This window comes from Gorilla gorilla, chromosome 20, assembly GCF_029281585.2.
Source record: "Gorilla gorilla gorilla isolate KB3781 chromosome 20, NHGRI_mGorGor1-v2.1_pri, whole genome shotgun sequence".
Taxonomy (NCBI): Eukaryota; Metazoa; Chordata; class Mammalia; order Primates; family Hominidae; genus Gorilla; species Gorilla gorilla.
In genome coordinates, this window is record NC_073244.2 from 15,602,247 (window position 1) to 15,627,604 (window position 25,358).

The 25,358-nt window shown below is 42.5% G+C and overlaps 1 protein-coding gene across 3 annotated transcripts; it reads right to left on the reverse strand.

The window, feature by feature from the left end:
- Positions 1-1,383: 1,383 nt before the first annotated feature.
- ZNF121 (zinc finger protein 121) lies at positions 1,384-23,288 on the reverse strand. Of its 3 annotated transcripts, none has more exons than XM_019016603.3 (5): positions 23,185-23,264; positions 22,908-23,072; positions 8,183-8,263; positions 7,273-7,353; positions 1,384-6,292 (listed from the first exon to the last, which is right to left on the reverse strand). In XM_019016603.3, exons 4-5 carry the CDS (start codon positions 7,273-7,275, stop codon positions 5,123-5,125), a joined length of 1,173 nt encoding a protein of 390 aa, XP_018872148.2. In that variant the 5' UTR covers positions 7,276-7,353; positions 8,183-8,263; positions 22,908-23,072; positions 23,185-23,264; the 3' UTR covers positions 1,384-5,122. The 3 variants fall into 3 exon arrangements, with proteins under 3 accessions (XP_018872148.2, XP_055227817.1, XP_004060008.3); XM_055371842.2 differs by lacking the exon at positions 22,908-23,072 and adding an exon at positions 6,826-6,883 and having other exon boundaries at positions 23,185-23,256; XM_004059960.5 differs by lacking the exon at positions 22,908-23,072 and having other exon boundaries at positions 23,185-23,288.
- Between the last annotated feature and the right edge of the window lie 2,070 nt (positions 23,289-25,358).

A 25,358-nucleotide genomic window follows, 5' to 3' on the forward strand; every position in this document is an offset into this window, starting at 1 on the left:
TAGACATTCACACATTGAGATGCTTTCTTCAGTTCCTTTGGACATGTACCTAGAAGTGGATTGCTGCTGACCAAGTAAGTTTCAAACCTAGTGCTTTTATATCATGCCCTGAGCTAAAGATAAGAACTGTGAATAAAAACTGAATTCTGGTTAGTTGATTTTTAAAAAGAGTGGTATGAGTTATCAATTCTGAGAGTAGCTTATATTTTAATCTAGGATTGAGCACGTGCTATTTTTTGCAAGTGATGAAAGATAGCTACAGACAAGGGAATTTGGAAAGCAAGAAATAACCCAGTAGTGCTGCAGTGGAATTAAAAGTGTTGGCTTGTGGTCATGTTTTTAATATAGAAATAGTTATTAATGTGTGTGGATACGTATATATAATTTTGTATCTTTGCCATATCCTCCATACAGAGGACCTAAAAGCCAGGGCACTATTACCTAGGAACACCTCCCTACACAGAGACTGCAGCTTCTAAATAGTATTCTCCATTAAAAGAAATTAGATTTTTCTGAGTCTAGGGCTGGAGACAAATGTACCATGAACAAACTGTTGCCCAGAAAATAATTATACACCCATGAAATAAGGAGAATACATTTTTAAAGATTCAGAAGATAGCTTGATGGGGATCCTACTTACTGAATCTGGAAAAATATGTGCATCAAATTTACAGAAGCTAACTACACCCCATAGAGTAAGAATTTATGATATATGCTCCTACAAGTAAATGGGTAAATAAATGAATAAGGATAACTCTTCCTTACAAAATTCCAGTTAAGAAATGTAGAAGAAACTATGGAATTAGAAAATCACTTTTTGGACTGGGTGTGGTGGCTCACACCTGTAATCCTGGCACTTTGGGAGGCTGAGGCAAGAGGACTGCTTGAGCCCAAGACTGCTTGAGACCAGTCTGGGCAACATAGTGAGACCTCAGCTCTACGAATAAAAAAATTAACTGGGTGCGTTAGCATGTGCCTGTGGTCCCAGGTACTCAGGAGACTCAGGTGGGAGGATCGCTTGAGCCCAGGAGGTAAAGGCTATAGTGAGCCATGATCATGCCACTGCACTCCACACCCTAGGCAACAGAGCAAGACCCCAATGCAGACCAACAAAAAGAAGAAGAAAAAAAAAGGAAAAGAAAACCACCATTTGGAAACCACTACAGCAACAGCTACAGACATACCTCATGTTACTTCACTTTCCTTCATCTCACTTTACAGATATTTTTCACAAGTAGAAGTCCTGTGGCAATGTCATGTCGAATAAATCTATAACACCATTTTTTCCAACAGCATGTGCTTACTTTGTCTCTCACATCCTGGCAATTCTGACAATATTTCAAACATTTTCCTTATTATTATACTTACTGTGGTGCTGCATGGTTTGGTTTTTTTTTTTTTTTTTTTTTGAGAAGGAATCTCACTGTCGCCTGGGCTGGAGTGCAGTGGTGCAATCTCAGCTCACTCTAACCTCCACCTCCTGGATTCAAGTGATTCTCCTGCCTCAGCCTCCTGAATAGCTGGGACTATAGGTGCCTGCCACCACGCCCGGCTAATTTTTTGTATTTTTAGTAGAGACGGGGTTTCACCATGGTGGCCAGGCTGGTCTCGAACTCCTGACCTCATGATTCACTCATCTCAGCCTCTCAAAGTGCTGGGATTACAGGTGTGAGCCACCGTGCCTGGCTGCTCTGTGACCTTTGATGTTCCTATTGTAATTGTTTTGGGGTACCACAAACCACAACCTTCGAAGACAGCAAACTTAACAAATGCTATGTTCTCACTGCTCCACCAACTGGCCACTCTCCCCTCTCTCCTCCTCTTCCCAGGCCTGCTAATTCCCTGAGGCACAACAATATTGAAATTAGGCCAGTTCATTACCCCACAATGGCCTATAACTGTTCAAGTGAAAGAAGGGGTTGCACATTTCTCACTTTAGATCAAAAGCTGGAAATGATTAACCTTAGTGAGAAAGTCATGTCAAAAGCCAAGATAAGAGCCAGGTACAGTGGCTCACACCTGTAATCCCAGCGTGTTGGGAGGCAGATAGGGGAGCATCACTTGAGGTTTTAAGTTCAAGATCAGCTGGGTAAACAGTAAAGTCCTGCCTCTTTAAAAAAAAAAAAAAAAATTAGCTGGCCATGGTGGTGCACACCTGCAGTCTTAGCTACTCAGGAGACAGGAAGATCACTGGAACCCCTAAGTTTGAGGCTGCAATGGGCTATAACTGTACTACACTCCAGCCTGGGCAAAAGGGAGACCATGTCTCAAAAAAAAAAAAAAAAAAAAAAAAAAAACTGGGATAGGCCAAAATCTAGGCCTCTTGTGCCAGTTAGCCAAGTTGTGAATGTAAAGTTCTTGAAGGAAACTAAAAGTGCTACTCCAGTGAACACACACATAATAAGAAAGGAAAACAGCCTCACCACTAACACGGAATAAGTTTTAGTGGTCTGGATAGAAGATCAGACCAGCCACAACATTCCCTTAAGCCAAAACCTAATCCAGAGCAAGGGCCTAACTCGAATTCTATGAAGGCTGAGAGGTGAGTTAGCTGCAGAAGAAATGCTGGAAGCTGGCAAAGATCAGTTCGTGAGGTTTAACAAGTCATTTCCATAACATAAGAGTACAAAGTGAAGTAGCAATTGCTGATGTGGAATCTGCAGCAAGCATTTCCAGAATATCTAGATAACTGGCAGAGGTAGCTCTACTAGAGTTTAAACAGAGACAAAACAGCCTTACTTCAGGAGATGCCATCTAGGACTTTCATAGCTCTAGGTAAGCTAATATCTGACTTCAAAGATTCAAAGGACGGGCTGACTCTTTACTTTGTAGAGACAGCGTCACGCTCTGTTTTGCTGGCTGGTCTTGAACTCTTGACCTCAAGTGATCCTCCAACCTCAGCCTCCCAAAGCATTGGAATTACAGGTGTAAGCCACTTTTCCTAGCGTAGGCTGGCTTTCTTGTTAGAGGCCAATGCAGTTGGTGACTTTAAATGAATGCTAATATTCAATTACCATTCCAAAAATCCAAGGGCCAGTTAAGAATTATGCTACATCTACTCTCCCTGTGGTATCTATTTACATCTATTTACAGCATGGTTTACTGAATATTTTAAGCCCACTGTAAAACACACTGTTCAGAGATTCCTTTCAAAATATTACCATTGATAATGCACCTAGTAACCAAGAGCTCGTATGGAGGTATAAACAAGATTGGCGTTTTCATGTCTGCTAACCGCAGCCCATGGATTCTGGAATAATTCTGACTTTCAAGTCTTATTATTTAAGAAATACATTTCATAAGGCTATAGCTGCCACTAATAATGCTTCTTCTGAGGGATCTGGATAAATCAAGTTGCAGACCTTGCAGAAAGGATTCTCCATTCTAGATGCCATTAACAACATTTATGATTCATGGAAGGAGGTCAAAATATCAACATTAAGGCAGGTGTGGTGGTGTGTGCCTGGAGTCTTGGCTACTCAGGAGGCACAGGAAGGAGGATCACTTGAGGCCAGGAGTTCAAGGCTACAGTGTGCTCTCATCGTGCTGGTGAATACCCACTTGTACTCCAGCATGAAAAACACAGCGAGACCTTGTCTCTAAAGAAAATTTTTAATTAAAAAAATAACCAACATTAACCAGAGTTTGGAAGAAGTTGATTCCAACCTTCATAGGTGACTCTGAGGGGTTCAAGTCTTCAGTGGAAAAAGTAACTGTGGATGTGATGGAAAAAAGAGAACTAGAATTAGAAGTGGAGCCTGAAGATGTGACAGAATTGTTTTAATCTCATGAAAAAACTTGAACAGATGAGAGGCTGCTTTGTATAGATAAGCAAAGAAAGTGGTTTCCTGAAATGAAATCTACTCCTGAAGATGCTGTGAACATTGTTGAAAAGACAACAGACTTAGAATATTACATCAACTTAGTTGATCAAGCAGTGGCGAAGTTTGAGAGGATTAAGTCCAATTCTAAAAGAAGTTCCACTATGCGTAAAATGTTATCAAACAACATCGAATGCTAAAGAGAAGTTTTTCATGTAATGAAGAGTCAATCAATGCAGCAATCTTCACTGCTGTCTTAAAGAAACTGCCGCAGCCACCCTGATCAACAGCCATCAACACTGAGGCAAGACCTACCACAAGCAAAAAGATTACAACTCACCAAAGTCTCACATGATCATTAGCACTTTTTGGCAATAAAGTATTTTAAACTAAGGTACTTTACTTAGACATAACACAACTGCACACAAGAGACTACCATATGATGTAAACCTAACTTATATGCACTGGGAAACCAAAACATTTGTATGATTCATGTTATTGTGATATTCGCTTTATAGCAGTAGTCTGGAACAAAACTCGCAATATCTACAGGGCATGCCTGTATCTTGTATCAATAGGGTTTCTCTTCTCCATTGCAACATCTTATATACTTAGAAAGGCCTAAGGAAATAATGAGGGCTTTCTGTGTTTTCTACATTGTATGGCCCCATGGTGAGTTCTCAAATGTTGGATTGTGACCACAATCCAATCCCTTGAGAAAAGAAGAATGTGTATTAACAACAACTTAAAAAAAAAAAAAAAAAAAAAAGGCCAGGAGCAGTGGCTCACTCCTATAATCCCAGCACTTTGGGAGGCCAAGGCTGGTGGATCACCTGAGGTCAGGAGCTCGAGACCAGCCTGGCCAACATGGTGAAACCCCATCTCTACTAAAAATACAAAAATTAGCTGGGTGTGGTTGATGGCACCTGTAATCCAAGCTACTTGAAGGCTGAGGCAGAATCGCCTGAACCCAGGAGACAAAGGTTGCAGTGAGCTGAGATCATGCCATTGCACTCCAGCCTGGGTGATGACAAGAGCAAAACTCTGTCTCAAATAAAATAAAATAAAATAAAATAAAATAATAAAAAAAGATTCCAATGGCTCCCTAAGATTCCTAAAATTTATAGGGGACACATAGAGTATGAGTTCTTTCATGTCTTCGAAGTGAATGGGGATAACTGAAGGCCTCCTCACATTCTTTGTACCAATAAAATTTCTCTTCAGTGTGAATTCAAATGTGGTAATTATGGTATGAGAAATTCCTAAAAGATTTCCACATTCCTTACATTCAGAGTTTTTCTTCAGTGTGTTTTTAAATGTTTAGTAAGTAAATAAAATCTATTGTAGGCTTTTCCACATTCATTACATATATAGGGTTTCTCTCCAGTGTGAATTCTAACATGTTTCTGTAGATGTGAAGAAGCACGGAAGGTTTTCCCACATTCCTTACATATATACGGTTTCTCTCCAGTGTGAGTTCTTATATGTTCAATGAGTTGTGAAGATGTAGCAAAGGCTTTCCCACAGTCCTTACATTCATAGGGCTTCTCTCCAGTATGGATTTTTACATGATTATGTAAGCTTGAGGAAACAGTGAATGCTTTCCCACACTCCTTACATTTATAGGGTTTTATTCCAGTGTGAATTCTAAAGTGATTCTTAAGGCATGAAGAGCTTCTGAAGGATTTTCCACATACCTTACATTCAAAGGGCTTCTCCTCTGTGTGAGTTTTAAAATGTTCAGTTAGTAGATAAAACCTATTGTAGGCTTTCCCACATTCGTTACATTCATAGGGCTTCTCTCCAGTGTGTATTCGTACATGTTTAGTAAGGCCTGAGCGCCCAGCGAAGGCTCTTCCACATTCCTTACATTGATAAGGTTTCTCTCCAGTATGAATTCTTACATGTTCAACTAGGTGTGAAGAAACAGTGAAGCATTTCCCACATTCCTTACATTCATAGGGTTTCTCCCCAGTATGGGTTCGCATGTGACTATTAAGATATGAAGAATATCTAAAGAATTTTCCACATTCCTTACATTCGTAGGGTTTTTCTACAGTATGCATTTTAACAGACACAGCATGGCTTGTGGAGTAAGTAAAAGCTCTCCCACATTGCTTCTGTTCATAGAGTGTTTCTCCATTGTGAGTTATCCTATTTGCCTGAAGATGTGACTGATCAACAAAGGCTTCCTCACAGTCACTGTATTCAAAGGATTTGTCTCCTATCCATGTTCTCTGGTGAACATTTGGTGGCAGGCTGAAGGCTTTTCTGCACTGATTCAACACAGAAAGTGTCTCTCCAGTAGGGGCACTGTTGTGTAACATGGGAAAGTTTTCTCCATACTCATCACAGTCGTAAGTGTCCCCTGTATTTTCAGTTCCCATGTGTGCATTAAGGCATGAGTGTTCACTGAAGATTTCTCCATTTTCCATAAAGTCACAGAGTTCCCCTCCATTGTGGATTTCTGCCTGTTAATAAAGGGATGAGTGATGATTAAAGGATTTTTCAGATTTATCAATGGATTTTACCCATCTGAAATCAGACACTTTATTATGATTATAATTTTTGCCATTTTCATTACATGCATACAGTTGCTGCCCCATGTATTTCTTACAAGTTGAATGAAGAAAACCTGCTGGCAAGAACCCTGTGCCATTTGCTCTAAGAACCTTGAAATAATTCCGGTATATTTTCATGAAATTGTTTTTATAATCTAGCTACATATGTGATAATTTGTACTTGTGAGAGTGCTGAAGCACCAAGCTTTAAGATAGGATTAAGGTATCCCCAAATTCATTACGAGTATCCCTGTAGAGCAGAGGTCCCCAACCTTTTTGCTACCAGAGACTGATTTCATAGATGACAATTTTTCCACAAACAGGGGTGGAATAGGGGTGGGATAGGGATGGTTTCAGCATGATTCAAGAACATTACATTTACTGTGACTTTATTTCTATTATTATTACATTGTAATATATAATGAAATAATTATACAACTCACCATAAAATAGGATCAGCAGGAGGCCTGAGCTTGTTTTCCTGCAACTAGACAGCCCCATCTAGGTGATGGGAGACAGTGACAGATCATCAGTCTCATAAGGAGCACAAAATCTAGAACCCTCGCATGGGTGGTTCACAGTAAGGTTTGTGCTTCTATGAGAATCGAATGCTGCTACTGACAGGCAGAGTATATGACAGGCAGCAATACAAGTGATGGGGAATGGCTATACATACAGATGAAGTTTTGCTCACCTGCCACTTACCTCCTGCTGTGCAGCCCAGTTCCTAACACTAACAGAAACAGTACCAGTGGGGACCCTTGCTCTAGAGACATTCCTCCTGCTTGAGTAAATGTTACCTCTCTCAAATATCTCTCATTTTTGCTGATTTTTTATAATTGAATTCCCAATCTTTTTTGAGTGTGGTAAATAAGAAATCTTAATCTTACCATTTGTATGCCGTTTGATGTTTTGTTAAGCCAAAAAAAAATGTTGTTGAGGTGCTGACACTTTGGTTTTAACTTGCCATTCTGAAGTAAAACAGAAAAAAAGAAAAAAAATAGGGTCTGAGAACAAAACGGTAGGTTAAACAAGTCAGAATTATAAAGCTCATTTTTATTTGTCATATTCAGCACACTCAAAAAAATTAAACAGACATAGATTTGAACAGTTTATCCATGACGAACATTTGGCAATCATAAGGACTTGGGGTCTAAACTTAATAATTTTTTTTTTTTTTTTTTGAGACAGAGTCTCGCTCTGTCACCCAGACTGGAGTGCTGGAGTGCAGTGGCATGATCTCGGCTCACTGCAACCTCCACCTCCTGGGTTCAAGCAATTCTCCTGCCTCAGCCTCTGAGTAGCTTGGATTACAGGCGCCCACCACCAAGCCCGGCTAATTTTTGTATTTTTAGTAGAAACGGGGTTCCTCCATGTTGGCCAGGCTGGTCTCAACTCCTGACCTCAAAAGATCCACCTGCCTCAGCCTCCCAAAGTGCTGGGATTACAGGCATAAGCCACCATGCCCAGCAATTTAGTAATTTTTTAAACAATTTATTCTATAGAAATTAAATGAGATAATGAACAGAAATAGTATTAGGGAAGGAAAATAGAAATGATCTGGATAAAGAGCACACATTAAAGTCATAAACAAAAAGATAAAAGAGCACTCATTTGCAAAATCACATGAAAGTCTGGGTTAGATGAAAAAGAGAGGAATATGTAAAATTGAAGATACCCTAAAACTTCCAAGTCCAATGGCCCCATGTTCTGTGACAAAGTACATCTTTTAAATATATCTTCATTATGCTTCCAAACATACTGAACTTCTCATTGACCAGGAGTGTTCTTCATACTCACCTTGGGGAACTCCAGTTGGCAATGTGCTCAACTTTTCCTTCTCCTCCTCCAGTCAAGAAACAGACTGAGTTTGAATAGGTCCTGTACAGAGGGAAAGATACATCAATGGAAGAGGCTTATGAAGGAAATGACAAACATAACCAAGAAAAAAATAACTATATTCCTAAAGAGAGTAGTGAAACTATTTCAAAAGAGCTCAAATTTCATATATCTCATCCTTTTGTGCCCTGAGGAGATTGGTTATCTCTGACCAAATACCCACTATTCAGACTTAAATGCACATTTAAAAACCATTAAAGACTGGGCGCAGTGGCTCATGCCTGTAATCCCAGAACTTTGGGAGGCTGAGGTGGGAGAATCACCTGAGCCTGGGGAGGATGAGGCTGCAGTGAGTCATGATTGTGCCACTGTACTCCAACCTAGGTGACAAAGTGAGACCCTGTCTTAAAAAAATAAAAATAAAAACCGAGCATTATTTTGTTTTCTGGTTTTGTTTTTTTGAGACAGAGTCTCACTCTGTCACCCAGGCTGGAGTGCAATGGCACTGTCTCAACTCACTGCAACCTCCACCTGCCAGGTTCAAGTGATTTTCCTGCCTCAGCCTCGTGAGCAGCTGGGGTTACAGGCACCCACCATCAGGTCTGGCTCATTTTTTTGTATTTTTCTAGAGACAGGGTTTCACCACGTTGGCCAGGCTTGTCTTGAACTCCTGAACTCAGGTGATCTGCCCACCTCAGCCTCCCAAAGTGCTGGGATTGCAGGTGTGAGCCACCACGCCTGGCTGAGATTTTTTTTTTTTTTTACGATATCGTCAAAAGCTCGAATATTGTGTCTTTTGTAGCTTTTCTTATATCATGGGTAGTATTACATCTCTCTCTCTCTCTTTTTTTTCTTTTTGAGACAGATTTTTGCTCTGTCCCCCAGGCTGGAGTGTAGTGGCACAATCTTCGCTCACTACAACCTCTGCCGCCGCCCACCCTAGTTCAAGCAATACAAAAATTAGCAGGGTGTGGTGGCACGTGCCTGTAGTCCCAACCACTCAGGAGGCTGAGGCAGGAGAATCGCTTTTACTCAGGAAGCAGAGGCTGCAGTGAGCCGAGATCATGCCACTGCACTCCAGGCTGGGCAACAGAGCAAGATTCCATCCAAAAACAAAAGAATCAGAGAGCTTCTTTAGGACACCCCTGAAATAAAGTTATTTCTTATGTTCTCAGGGCTGAAATTGTTATCATTAATGAGGCTCATATGCCAGAGCTTCCCTGGCATAATGTGAAGGAGGGAATCCTAGAGAGACAGGAGTGTTGCACTGGATTTACTATGTGTCATCTGTATAGCCCACTCCCCCGCCCTTTGCTGACAGAGCAGAAGACACTCTCTTCACAAAGGTTATTAAGAGAGTAGTGGGAGGAGTATCGTAATCCTTGAAAAGCTCTGTTGGTATTCTCCTTCATAGGACAGGTATGACTGCAAAGAATACCATCACTGAGATGAGTTCCCTGGGTTTTTTTGTTTGTTTGTTTGTTTTTGAGACAGAGTTTTGCTCTTGTTGCCCAGGATGGAGTTCAATGATGCAGTCTAGGCTCACTGCAACCTCCGCCTCCTGGGTTCAAGCGATTCTCCTGCCTGAGCCTCCCAAGTAGCTGGGATTACAGGCACCTGCCACCACACTTGGCTAATTTTTTTTGGGAGGGGGGGTATTTTTAGTACAGACGGGGTTTAACCATATTGGCCAGGATGGTCTAGAACTCCTAGCCTCAGGTGATCTGCCCGCCTCGGCCTCCCAAAGTGCTGGGATTACAGGCGTGAGCCACCACACCCAGCCGAGTTCCCTGCTTTCAATCGAGATGAAGGGGACCCAGAATAGCAGAAATCAAGAAGGTAGTATTTAATCACCAAAGACAAGGTGAGAAAATCAACTATCAAGGACAGCGGAAATGTACCAGTAATCAGAATGCCCTGACCTACAGAGATCTGTGGTGGTGGCTAACTGATCGTGCTGTCCCTAGAAATGAAATAGATAAGCAGTTAACAAAGCCTACTCTAAAGAGCCACAAAATATATGTTAGGCATTATGGGCCACATGGTCTCTTGCAGCTACTCAACTCTGCTGTTGTAGCATGGAAAACACCATAGAAAATGTAAACAAATGAACACGGTTGTGTTCTGATTAAACTTTATGTACAAAAAACACATGGAGAGACAGATACGGCCCATGGGCCATAGTGTGCCAATCTCTGTACTTGAATACTGCTCTATCTATGTAAAAAGTCTAATCTATAGTAGCCAAAAACTGGATTTATCCCAGTGGAGAATCATAACCTGTCACTCAATTACCACACTGAAATCATTCATAAATCATGAACTTAGGTGATCACTCCAATTACCACCATTTTTCAAAATGTAATGCCTTTACTAGATAAATCAACATAATTTCTGTCACTTGGTATGCAGGCATTGACATAGCTAATGTCTTTTCTCCATACCAATTTGAAAAAAAACAAGACTCAGTTACCTTTCACCTGGCAGGACCAACAATGTATCTTCGTAACATTGCCCCTAGAATGTGTCAGTTCTCCAGGTCTCTGTCATAACTTAATCCCCAGAGAAAATGACATTCCATGAAACACCACACTAGTACACTATGTTGACACCATTATACTGATCATATCCAATGAATAGGAAGTAGAAAACACATTTTTAAAAATTAGAGACAGGGTCTTACTCTGTCACCCAGGCTGGATTAGAGTGGCATGATCATAGCTCACTACAACTTCAAACTTCAAACTTCAAACTCCCGGGCTCAAGCAATCCTCCTGCCTCAGCCTCCCGAGTGTGTGGGACTATAGGCACATACTACCATGCCTGGCTAATTGTTTTTTTTTTTTCTCTTTTTTACTATAGACATGAGGTTTCACTATGTTGCCCAGGCTAGTCTCAAACACCTGGTCTCAAGCAATCCTCCCACGTCAGCCTCCCAGTGTTAGGATTACAGGCATGAACCATTGTGCCCTGCCTGAAAATACCTTAGACAACTTTATTAGAAGCATGTAGCATTTACGGTTCCAAAATGGTAGTACAGAAGCGAGCTGGTTTCAATCCCCTGACAGAAAACTAAAACCAAATACATACTGTGAAAATTATCACCAGCAATATCCCTGATCTAAAATATAAAAATTAGGTAGTTTCTGGGGCTACAAAGAAGTGAAAAAACTCCAAGGGAGATGTTAAGAGAATCAAATTTCCAAGAATGTGGAAAATTTCTGTCAATTCACAGTTTCTACACTGGAAAAAACTGAGATCAATGTGGACAACCACCTTCTCCACCATCCTGGGTTCCCTGGTAAAAGATCAGTCTCTCCCTGTCTCAACCCACAGGAAGCATTACAAATGCCTGAAGGGAGAAACATCCCTGAGGACATCCAGGGACAAAGAGGGGAGGCAGGACTACCACCCCAGCCCTGGAAACTCTGTTTTATAACTTGGCCAAAGGAGAAGCCAAGTCAGAGTGGCTGTTCAGGAGCACCACACTGTAGGGGTATGCTACACAGGTCACCTGGGCATGAACACACAGCCAGCCTTCTCACAGTGCTGGAATATGCCCTTTAGGACTCCCTCATTCTGAATGGGCAGTATTCTTGATAGTTTGCTACAGCAAAGGCAAACATGGGTTTAAGATTCCATCTAGTGCTGAAAACGAGGCAGTGACCTAGGGAAATTTTAAAGAAAGAAAATCACTTTCGGAGGCTGAGACAGGCAGATCGTTTAAGCTCAGGAGTTCAAGACCAGCCTGGGCAACAAGATGAAAACCCACCTCTACTAAAAAATACAAGAAGTAGCCAGGTGTGGTGGCGTGCACCTCACCTACTCAGGAGGCTGAGGTGGGAGGATTGCTTCAGCCTGGGAGGTAGAGGCCGCAGTAAGCCATGATCACACCACTGCACTCCAACCTGGGTGACAGAGACCTTGTCTCAAAACAACAACAACAACAACAACAACAAAAGATAGAAAGAAAACATACCCAATAAAAACCACAAGCCAGACAAAGACTGTAATAAATAACTAATCCTTCAATGCACAGACACAGATGTACATCCACAAGAAACAACAGCAAATGGGGAACCACGACCTCCTAAAATGGACAAAAATAGTATCAGTGACTGAACCTAATGAAATGACAATATGTGAGCTCCCTAAGAATTCAAAATAACAGTTTTAAGGAAATTCAGTTATCTCCAAAATAACACAGAAGAGCAACTCAGAAATGTATCAGAAAAAACTTTAGAATATATTAACAACAACAAAAAAGAGAAATCTTACAACTGAGAAATACTCAACTCAAAAGTTCACGGTAGAGGCTCTCAACAGCAAGATGGATCAGAGGAAAGATTCACTGAGCTTGAAGAAAAGCTATTTGAAAATATAGCCAGAAGAGAAGAATGAAAAGGAACTAAGATTGTCAGAAAGATGTTGAAAATTACCTTGAAAGACCAAACCTAGGAATCACTGGTGTTCAAGAGGGAATGCAGCAAGTGCAAGGGGTAAGCTTTGAAAGCTTTATTAAGGAAATAACAAAAGATTCCAAAAATTGAGAAAAATATAAATATCCAGGTACAGGAAGGCAAGATGACACCAAACAGATTCAATCCAAATAAGACTACTACAAAGCATACAATCTTCAGACTCTCAAAGGTCAAGGACAAAGACAGGACCTTAAAAGCATTAAGAGAAAAGAAGCAAATAACATATGAAGGACTCCAGCTGGTCTGGCAACAGGATTTCTCAACGGAAACCACACAGGCCAGAAGGGAGTAGGATGACATTTTCTTTCTTTTTTTGTGAGACGGTCTCACTCCGTTGCCCAGGCTGGAGTACCGTGGCACAATCATGGCTCAATGCAGCCTTTATCTCCCAGGATCAAGCCATACTCTCACATCAGCCTCCCAAGTAACTGTTACTACAAATGTGCACCACAATGCCTGGCTAATTTTTCTTTCTTTCTTTCTTTCTTTTTTTTGTAGAGACGGGGCTTCACCATGTTTGAAATGCTTGTTTCCCAGTGCCGTAAAGAAACAGCACTTGAACATAAATTTTATTTCTTTAGCAAGGCCATTTTAATTTATTTATACATTTTTTTGAGACAGAGTCTCATTCTGTCTCCCAGGCTGCAGTGCAATGGCGCGATCTTGGCTCACTGCAACCTCCGCCTCCCAGGTTCAAGCGATTCTCCTGCCTCAGCCTCCCTAGTAGCTGGGATTACAGGCACATTCCACCATGCCCGGCTCATTTTTTGTTTTTTGTTTTTTGTTTTTTAGTAGAGACAGGTTTTCATCATGTTAGTCAGGATGGTCTCAATCTCCTGATCCCGTGATCTGCCCGCCTTGGCCTCCCAAAGTTCTAGGATTACAGGCACAAGCCACCATGCCCGGCCCTAGCAAGGCCATTTTTACACTTTCTGCAGAAAGGGTACACTCCCCAGCAGATTTGCCATGAGAGTACACCGAACAAAGGAGACAGGGTCATTTATAACCTGACGCATCCACCCTACTGCTGTGTCCAGTTTCCACTGGCTGGAATGGAACCTCACATTTTGTATTTGTTTTGATTGGCTTAGAACTTTTTAAAAGGCATAAAGGCAGAGGAGAAGAAAGGAAGGAGGAAGTAACTTGTGGAATGCTGAGAAAGGCAAAAACATCTTCAAATAAGGAAGAGGAACAGGCTATGACCTAATGCTTGCTTGGACCAGTATAAGCATGCCAGGGCAAATATTTAGGCTAAATTGTGGGAGCTAAGAACATAAAGTACATTGATTTCTTTATTACAGCTAGCAGATATTTAAGAATGTTAACACAGGTCTTTGAATAAGTTTTGCTTCTAAAAAGAAGTTATTTATTCCTCATTAGATGGAAAAAAAAAAGTCTTTAAAGAAAAATCTCTACTTTACTTTTTACAACCAAGTTGCCCAGGCTGGTCTCAAAGTCCTGAGCTCAAGCAATCCACCTGGCTCAGCCTCACAAAGTGCTGGAATTACAGGCATGGGCCACCTTGCTTAGCTATGGGATGAAACTTTCAAAGTGCTGGAAGAAAAACATTGATATCTAAGAATACCATATTCAGGTCAGCACAATGTCTCATGCCTGAAATCACAACACTTTGGGAGGCTGAGGTGGGCGGATCACCTGACATCAGGAGTTAGAGACCAGCATGGTCAACATGGTGAAACCCAGTCTCTACTAAAAATTAAAAAAAAAATTAGCCTGGTATGGTGGCACATGCCTGTAGTCCCAGCTACACTGGAGGCTGAGGCAGGAGAATCACTTGAACCCAGGAAGCGGAGGTTGCAGTTAGCCGATATTGTGCCACTGTACTCCAGCCTGGGCAACAGAGCAAGATTTCATTTCAAAAAAACAAAAACAAAAAGAGATAAAGAAGGTCTCTATAGCTGGGAGTAGTGGCTCACACCTGTAATCCCAGCACTCTGGGGAGGCTGAGATGGGCAGATCACAAGGTCAGAAGTTCAAGACCAGCCTGGCCAACATGGCAAAACTCCATCTCTACTAAAAATACAAAAATTAGCCAGGTGTGGTGGTGTGTGCCTGTAATACCAGCTACTCACGAGGCTGAGGCAGGAGAATTGCTTAAACCTGGGAGATGGAGGTTGCAGTGAGCTGAGATCACACCACTGCACTCCAGCCTGGGCAACAGAGCAAGACTCTGTCTCAAAAATAAAAAAAAAGAAGGTCACTATATAATGATAAAGGGGTCAATTCAGCAGGAGGATATAACAACTGTCAATATTTATGCACCCAACACTGGAGCACCTAAGTATATAAAGCAAACATTAATAAATCTAAAGGGAGATACACACTGCAGTGCAGTAATAGTAGGGGATTTCAACACCCCACTCTCAGTAATGGGCAGATCATCCAGCTAGAAAATCAACAAAGAAACACAGAAGAAGTTAAGCAATACACTAAACCAAAAAGGCCTAACACAGGACATTTTATCCAACTGCTACAGAAGATACATTCCTTTCCTCAGCATATGGAATATTCTCCAGAACAAGCCATATCTTAGGCCACAAAAAAAGTCACAACAAATTCAAAAATGTAGAAATCATATCATCTTTTCTGACCACAAGGGAATAAAACTAGAAATCACTAACAAGAGGAACCTTGATTCACAGGCTCAAAGTGGTAGCTCATGCCTATAATCCTGGCACTTTGGGAGGCCAACATGGGAAGACTGCTTGCACCCAGGACTTTGAGAACAGAACAGAAACCACAGAAATACAACCAATCATTAGAAACTATTACAAAAAACTATATGCCAACAAATTGATAAGCCTGGAAGAAATGGAGAAATTATTGGGCGCATACAACCTACCATGATTGAACCATGAACAAACAGAAAACCTCAACACAACAATAACAAGATTGAAGCCATAACAAAATGAATCCCATCAAAGAAAAGCCCAGAAACTGATGGCTTCACTGCTAAATCCTACCAAAAACTGAAAGAATAACAATACAACTCGAATTCCTCAAAAAAAAAATTGAAGAGAAGAGAATATTTCCAAACTTGGTCTACAAAGTGAGCATTATTCTCATATCAAAAGCAGAGAAGAGCACAACAGCAACAAAACTACAGGCCAGGCTGGGTGCAGTGGCTCACGCCTGTAATTCCGGCACTTTGGGAGGCTGAGGTGGGTGGATCACCTTAAGTTAGGAGTTTGAGACCAGCTTGGCCAATATGGTGAAATCCTATCTCTACTAAAAAAAAAACACAAAAGTTAGCTGGGCGTGGAGGCATGTGCACCTGTAGTCCCTGCTACTCAGGAGGCTGAGGCAGGAGAATCACTTGAACCCGGGAGGCAGAGGTTGCCGTGAGCCAAGACTGAGCCATTGCACGTCAGCCTGGGCAACAGAGCAAGACTCCATCTCAAAAAAGAAAAACAAAGAAAAAGAAAAAAAAAGTAACCAAAAATGTGAAGGAGCTATGCAAGGAAAACTATAAAACACTGATGAAACAAACTGTAGAGGATACAGAAAAAAATGGGAAGATACTCCATGCTCATGGATTAGAATATTGTTAAAATGACAATACTACCCAAAGCAATTTACAATTCAGAGCAACCCTTCTCAAAATACCAATGAAATTCATCACAAAAAGAGGAAAAAAAATCCTAAAATGTATATGCAATCACAAAAGACCTCAAACAGCCAAAGAAATACTGACCAAAAAAAACGAAGCTGGAGTGGCCAGGTGCAGTGGCTCACACCTGTAATCCCAGCACTTTGGGAGGCCGAGGCAGGTGGATCATTAGGTCAGGAGTTCAAGACCAGCCTGGCCAACATGATGAAACCCCGTCTCTACTAAAAATACAAAAATTAGCCAGGTGTGGGCCGGGCGTGGTGGCTCACGCCTGTAATCCCAGCACTCTGGGAGGCCGAGGTGGGCAGACCACAAGGTCAGGAGATCAAGACCATCCCAGCTAACATGGTGAAATCCCGTCTCTACTAAAAAAAAAATACAAAAAAAAAAAATTAGCCTGGCGTGGTGGCGGGTGCCTGTAGTCCCAGCTACTCAGAAGGCTGAGGCAGGAGAATGGTGTGAACCCAAGAGGTGGAACTTGCAGTGAGCCAGAACTTGCAGTGAGCCCAGATCACACCACTGCATTCCAGCCTGAGTGACAGAACGAGACTCCACCTCAAAAAATTAGCCAGACATGGTGGTGCGTGCCTGTAGTCCCAGCTACTAGGGAGGCTGAGGCAGGAGAATTCCTTGAACCTGGGAGACAGAGGTTGCAGTGAGCCGAGATCGCACCACTGCATTCCAGCCTGGGAGACAGAGCGAGACTTAGTCTCAAAAAAAAAAAAAAAGAAGGAAAGAAAAAGCGGGAAGCATCAAACTGCCTGATATCAAAATATTCTACAAAGCTACCATAGCCAAATCAGCATGGTACTGACATAAAAACAAACACATAGATCTGTGGAAGAGAACAGAGAACCTAAATATAAATCTACACATTTATAGACAGTTCATTTTCAACAAAGGCACCAAAAGCATACAATGGGAAAATAGCAGTCTTCAATAAGTGCTGCTGGGAAAACTGAATAACCATATGCAGAATGAACTAGATGCCATCTCTCAGCATAAACAAAATAAAAACAGATTAAAGACATCTAACACCTGAAACTATAAAGCTACTAGAGGAAGAAACTGGGGAAACAATCCAGGACATTGGTCTGGGTAAAGATTTCTTGGGTAAGACCTCAACAGCACAGGCAACAGGAGCAAAAATAAACATATGAGATTACATCAAACTAAAAACTTCTCCACAGAAAAACAATCAACAAACTGAAGAGACAATCTAGAGTATGGGAAAAAATATTTACAAACTATCCACCTGACAAAGATTAGTAATCAAAATATATAAGGAACTCAACTTGATAGCAAAAAAAAAAAAAAAAAAAAAAAAATCCGATCAAAAAATTCGCAAAAGGTCAGAATAGTTGTTTCTCAAAAAACGACATACAAATGGCCAACAGGTATACGGAAAAAATGCTCAACATGGCTAAACATCAAAGAAATACAAATCACACATTACCACAATGAGATGTCATCTCACCTCATAGAGTGGCTTTTATAAAGACAGGGAATAACAAATACTGATGAGGATGTGGTGAGAAGATAATCCTTGTATGCAGTTGATGGGAATGTAAATTAGTACAGCCACTATAGAGAACAATATTCAGGTGTAGTGGCTCATGCCTGTAATCCCAAAACTTGAGGCTGTGGTGGGAGGATCACTTGAACCCAGAAGTTCGAGCCAGCCTGGACAACACAAGAAGACCTGTCTGCACACATATGCACACATAAAACCTGTCAGTCACAGTGGCTCATGCCTGTAATCCCAGCACTTTAGGAGCCCAAGGCAGGTGAATCACTTGAGGTCAGGAGTTCGAGACCAGCCTGGCCAACATGGCGAAACTCCATCTCTACTGAAAACACAAAAATTAGCTGGGAATTGTGGCGTGCGCCTGTAGTCCCAGGCAGGAGAATCACTTGAACCCAGGAGGCGGAGGTTACAGTGAGCCGAGATCATGCCACTGCATTCCAGCCTGGGCAACAGTGAGACTCCGTCTCTAGAAAAAAAAGAGAGGTTGATTCATGGGTAAAATACACAGTTAGAAGAAATAAGAACTAGTGTTCAATAGATCAGTAGGGTGACTACATTTAACACTCATCTATTGTACATTTCAAAACAGCTAAGAGAATAACTTGATTTTCCTGCAATAAAGGATAAATATTTAAGGTGACAGATATTCTACTTACCCTGATTTGATAATATAAATGTATCCAATTATCACATGTACTCAGAAAACATGTACGTCTATTATGAATCAAAAAACTTTTTTTGAATTTTCAAATAGGGGGTGGGAGATTCTGGGGCCACCATGTCTGTGGGTAAAGATATTCCCTTGTCAGCCAGGCGCGGGTGGCTCACACCTGTTATCCCAGCACTTTAGGAGGCTGAGACGGGCGGATCACGAGGTCAGGAGATCGAGACCATCCTGGCTAACACGGTGAAAGCTCGTCTTTACTAAAAATACAAAAAATTAGCCGGGCGTGTTGGCGGGCACCTGTAGTCCCAGCTACTCAGGAGGCTGAGGCAGGAGAATGGCGTGAACTCGGGAGGCAGAGCTTGCGGTAAGCCCAGTTTGTGCCACTGCACTCCAGCCTGGGTGACAGAGAAAGACTAGTCTCAAAAAGAAAAGAAAAAAGAAAAAAAAAAGATAGATATTCCCTTGTCTGGATCATGTAAAGACATTCCCTACAAAAAGACATTCCCTGCAAGATGTCCCTCCAAGTTACTTCACCTAATACCACCTACCACTAAAAAGGAGCAATGAGCCATGATTATGCCATTGCCCTCCAGCCTGGGTGATCCAGCAAGACTCAAAAAAGAAAAAAAAAAAAAACTCAGTATGGGGGTTTCTCAAAAAACTAAAAATAGAACTATCAATAGAGCTACCACCCGTAAACCTCTTGAATTTTGGAGGCAACATATACATTTGTATGTGCTTTAACGCCCCACACAGTTGCCTGTAAGAATTCTAGTTTCAACTGTAGACAAGAGCAATTTCAGGCTGCAGTGCAGGCTTCCCAAGCACTTGGTCCACCTGATCCAGCGGACCCAATGATACTCAATGTGTCCATGTTAAATGGCATCCTATTTATTGGAAGCCTCTGGCATACACCAACAGAAGATGTAGAGTAGAGGCCTCTGGTATTCCAGAGTCAATCCATGCCCTCTTGTGCAGATTAACTGTTTCTCTTTTGAGAAACAGGTTGTGGTTTGCCACTACCATGCGATAGAGAATGAACAACTAATCATGGGACATGAAGTAACTAAGGCAGATCTGAGTAATTTGAGACTTTCTGGTCCCCAAAGCATGAAGTACCTACTGTCAGCCCTTATCAAACAAAGGTTGTCAGCTTCTCCTTTAGACCAAAAACCCCAAGTTTGTAGGAAATCACATGAAATAAAGGAATATTTACACACACTATGAGAATCCAATCAGAAATATCTGATTGTATGACTTTCTAAGAGAATGAGTGTTAGGAATAACGCTCAAAATCCTAAGGAAATTGAACACTCGAACAAAGGATTCTTAGCAAAGCAATTTTACTTCTGTGCAGAGGGGTGCCTCCTTGACCAGTTGCCACGAGAGCACACCTGAACAAAGGGGCATGAGAGCCTTTACTCCTGATGCAAGTCCTGCCCCTGTACCCTTTCCCTATTGGCCGGGGTCAGGTCATACAATCTAAACTAATCCCGGTTGGTGAAACACTTGATTTTTTTTAGATAGGGTGGGCATGTAAAAGAAAAGTGGAGAGGAAGGGGAAAGGATGTCTGTAATGAGCTAGAAAGTCCTCTTTCCAAGTAAGGAAAGGTATGTGAGCTGGTACTGATAACGCTTTGTACTGTGGCATGCCTGGGCATCTAACAAAGGCAAAAAGGAGAAAAAAGGAGAAAAAGGGGGGGGGGTACTATGAACTAAAGAATAAAAGATTGATGAGATTATTTGAAGAGAAACCTCATCATATCCTCATATCCCACAGTGTGACTCTCCAAAAGTCAATATAACATACAATAATAACTGTTCTAGGTAAAAAGACACTGAAAACATTAACAATTGCAATGTAAAAATCTTGAATGGATCTTAAACCCAAAAACATCCAAGAGCATACGTTGAATCAATGCGGAGAATTTTAGTTATTATAAAAAGCAGACATTAGATGACATTATTATTTTTTATTTAAGTGAAATACTAGTATTGTGGTTTCAGAATGACAGTGCCATATTTTTAGGCAATGCATTACCAAGTATTTAAAGGTCAAGTATCACGTGTGCAATTATGCTCAATTTACACTCAAATTGTTCACCATAAAATGTATTTACCTGGGGTGAAAGAAAACAAGCACAATGCTTAAAAAGTAAGTGTTCAGGCATGGTGGCTCACACCTGTAATCCCAGCATTTTGGGAGGCCGAGGCAAGTGAACTGCCTGAGCTCAGGATTTCGAGACCAGCCTGGCCAACATGGTGAAACCTTGTCTCTACTAAAATACAAAAAAAAATTAGCTGGGCATGGCGGCATGTGCCTGTGTCCCAGCTACTAGGTGTCAGGCCTCTGAGCCAAAGCCAAGCCATCAGACTCCCTGTGACCTGCACGTATACATCCAGATGGCCTGAAGCAACTGAAGAACAACAAGAAGAAGCGAAAATAGCTAGTTCCTGCCTTAACTGATGACATTCCACCATTGTGATTTGTTCCTGCCCCAACCTAACTGATCAATTGACCTTGTGACATTCCTTCTCCTGGACAATGAATCTCAGGAGCTCCCCACTGAGCACCTTGTGATCCCCGCCCCTGCCCGCAAGAGAACAACCCCCTTTAACTGTAATTTTCCACTATCTACCCAAATCCTATAAAACTGCCCGACCCCTATCTCCCTTTGCTGACTCCTTTTCTGAACTCAGTCTGCCTGCACCCAGGTGATTAAAAGCTTTATTGCTCATACAAAGCCTTTTTGGTGGTCTCTTCACATGGACGCGCCTAATGCTAGGGAGGCAGGAGAATTACTTGAACCTGGGAGGCAGAGGTTGCAGTGAGCCGAGATCGCACCTCTGCACCCCGACCTGGGTGGCAGAGCGAGACTCTGTCTCAAAAAAAAAAAAAAAAATCTACTAGACTGGGTGTGTTAGATGTTCAAGTTTTCCCTAGGATCAAATTTTTTGGGAAAAAATGTCAAAACAACACTTAGTCTAAACATGCTGTTAATAAATTCAATAGATACTACTTTATTACACTAATACTAGAATAATATTCTGATTTTAATAATAAATAATTCTAGTATCAGTTTAATAAAGCCTCCGTCCTGGCCAGGAGCGGAGGCTCACGCCTGTAATCCCAGCTCTTTGGGAGGCCGTCAGGCGGATTACAAGGTCAGGAGTTCGAGACCAGCCTGGCGAGCATGGCGAAACCCTGTATCCAGTAAAAATACAAAAAAAAAAAAAAAAAAAATTAGCTGGGCATGGTCCCCATGCCTGTTGTCCCTGCTACTCGGGAGGCTGAGGCAGGAGAATCACTGAACCCAGGAGGCGGAGGTTGCAGTGAGCTGAAATCGCGCCACTGCACTCCAGCCTGGGCGACAGAGCAAGACTCCGTCTGAAAAAAACAAACAAAAGCCTCCATCCTTTCTTCCTGTGGGCCCCTGTTTTGAAGCTCTGTGGGGGGGGGGGGGGGTACAGACCTAGGAACTTCAGATAAAGACAACAGCTGTGTATTATTGCCTTTCTTTCTTTCTTTTTTGAGACGGAGTTTCGCTCTCATCGCCCAGGCTGGAGTGCAGTGGCAGATCTCGGCTCACTGCAACCTCGGCCTCTCAGGTTCAAGCAATCGTCCTGCCTCAGCCTCCCAAGTAGCTAGGATTACAGGGGACTGCCACCAAGCCTGGTTTTTTTTTTGTTTTTGTTTTTTTTTTGTTTTTTTTTGAGACGGAGTCTCCCTCTTCTGCCCAGGCTGGAGTGCAGTGGCGCGATCTCGGCTCACTGCAAGCTCCGCCTCCCAGGTTCACGCCATTCTCCTGCCTCAGCCTCCCGAGTAGCTGGGACTACAGGCGCCCGCCATCGCGCCCAGCTAATTTTTTGTATTTTTAGTAGAGACAGGGTTTCACCATGTTAGCTAGGCTGGTCTCGAACTCCTGACCTAAGGTGATCTGCCCGCCTCGACCTCCCAAAGTGCTGGGATTACAGGCGTGAGCCAGCGCGCCCAGCCTGCCTTTCTTTTGCAGAAAGGCTTGTAGCTGGTAACAACAAAAAACATTAAGTCCAAGAAAATAAAATAAGAAACTAAAGGCTCACAGTCTACATGTGTTCATATTTACATGCAGATATAGGCACACCCTAAACGACTATATTTTTTTCCATCAGAAAGTAATGTGTCAAAAATAAGAATAGGACATCAATGCCAGATTCTCAGACGAGACATTTTTTAGCAAAGAAATGGAAGTCAGAGCCCTCTTGAAACCAATTTTCTGCAGGTGTTCACCAGGAACACGCCGGAAACGCCAGGTTCCTGAGGCGCGGAAATGCGGGGCGGGAGCCAACCTGACTGGAACGGCAGAAATCCTTTTACTTTCAGAAAGAAAGAAACTCACAAAGGTTGCTTTCCAAGCTTTTGAAGAAGGGAGCACAGCAGATGAAACCACTCCAGAAAACACGCGCGGAGTCGGGACAAACACACTTCCCGACCTGGATCCTGACTGGCACCCACTGAGCCTGCGGCCTCTCCCCACTGGCCGCGCAGGGAGGACCGACAGCCCCTGGAGAAGAGAGTGAAACGAGGCGGATCGGAGAGGCTCCTGGGCGACAGCGCCCAATCGTTCCTTTGCCGCCCCCCGCTATCTCCGGGATCCCCAAGCAAGCGGAACTCACCACAGCCAGGGTGGACTCCACCACGATAAAGGCGAAATGGCACTGACCATGCGGAGCCAGCGCCGGAAAAGATGGCGATTGTGCGCTGACGTCACTTCCGCTCCGAGCCTCGGGCCGGGCGGGGCTCCTGGGTTCGAGTTTCAGCCACATAGGACCCAGTCAAACACAGAAATTGTAGTTTCCTCCCGGGTGGGCGCGGACAGGCCCGTACTTGGGGGCGGTTTAGAGGTGGGACCCGGCTAGCCGGCGGTTCAGGTGGCCGGACCTGCTGGAAGGGCGGGCGTGGGGGATGGGACGCACCCCAGGAGATGTTCCTGCAGAGTTTTTCCCAGGTGGGCACAGTGGCTAAGGCCTGTAAGTCCAACACTTTGGGAGGCTAAGGCAGGTGGATAGCTTGAGTCCAAGAGTTCAAGACCAGCGTGGGCAAAATAGCAACATCCTTTCTCTATTAAAATATATATGTGTGTGTATACATATATATAAAGCTTGTTTGTATACATCTCATGTTCCTAGAGCCTTTCCATGATTCTTCCATATTGATAAAGCTGCCAGTGAATGGCATGGTCTATCTCTTCTATTCAGTCAGGCTTTCTGTAGGCGTTTATTTCTTCATTCTTTATTTTTTAGAACCTGCTTGTTCCATTGCGTTTTCTTTTTTCGTTTTTCTTTTTCCTTTTTTATTTTTTTTGAGACAGATCTCACTCCGTTGCCCAGGCTGGAGTGCAGTGGCATGACCTCGGCTCACCGTAACCTCTGCCCCCCGGGTTCAAGCGATTCTCCTGCCTCAACCTCCCGAGTAGCTGGGATTACAGATGTCTGACTCCACGCCCAGCTAATTTTTGTACTTTTAGTAGAGAAGAGTTTCACCATGTTGGCCAGACTGATCTCGAACTCCTGACCTCCAATGATCTGTCTCCCTCAGCTTCCCAAAGTGCTGGAATTATAGACATGAGCCACCGCACCCGGCCACGTTTTCAATATAATAATATTTTCTGTAAATCTTGATTTTTTTTTTGTCTTCATCAAGTATGTATTTCTGGCTGGGTACGGTGGCTCATGCCTATAATCCCAGCAATTTGGGAGGCCAAGGGATCGTTTGAGGCCAGGAGTTTGAGACCAGCCTGGGCAATACAGCAAGACCCCGTCTCTATTTAAAAATTTTTTTTAAATATGTTTTTGTTTTTGTTTTGAGATGGAGTCTAGCTCTGTTGCCCAGGCTGGAGTGCAGTGGCACGATCTTGCTCACTACAACCTCTGCCTCCCAGGTTCAAGCGATTCTTCTCTCTCAGCCTCCTGAGTAGCAGAGATTACAGGCAGGCGCCACCATGCCCGGCCAATTTTTGTATTTTTAGTAAAGACAGGGTTTCACCATATTGGCCCAGTTGGTCTCGAACTCCTGACCTCATGATCCGCCTGCCTCACCTTTCCAAAGTGCTGGGATTACAGATGTGAGCCACCACGCCTGGCCAAAAACATGTATTTCTATTGTTATTTTTCTGATCTTCCCACATGGGCCAGGACCACATTTCCTACAATGTAAAATAGCGCTGACACCAGACATTCTCCCCAGGTTTATTAAGAAATGTAACATAATCCCAGTAAAAATATTAAAAGTTTTTTCTGGAGTTAGGTACGTTGATACTAAAGTTTATGTGGAAGAATAAATATCTGATAATAACCAAGAAAACAAAAACAAAAGCAATGATTAGCAGCAGATGTTAAAACATACTATTAACAGTTTTCACACAAGGCAAATAATTAAATTATATTAAAATAAAAATAAATAAGACATACTATAAAGCCTCTATAATTAAAACTATGTGGTACTAGCACATGAAGCAGAAACAGACTAATAAAATATCTAAAAACAGACCCAAGAACATGTAGGAATTTGGTTCTTAAATGTGGTATTTTGTCAGGCGCAGTGGCTCATGCCTGTAATCCTAGCAAATTGGGAGGCCGAGGCGGGAGGATCACCTGAAGTCAGGAGTTCGAAACCAGCCTGTCCAACGTGGTGAAACCCTGTCTCTAATAAAAATACAAAAATAAAATTAGCCAAGCATGGTGGTGGGCTTTCTGTAATCCCAGCTATTCGGGAGGCTAAGGCAGGAGAATCGCTCAAACCCAGAAGGCAGAGGTTGCAGTGAGCCGAGATCGCGCCACTGGACTCCAGC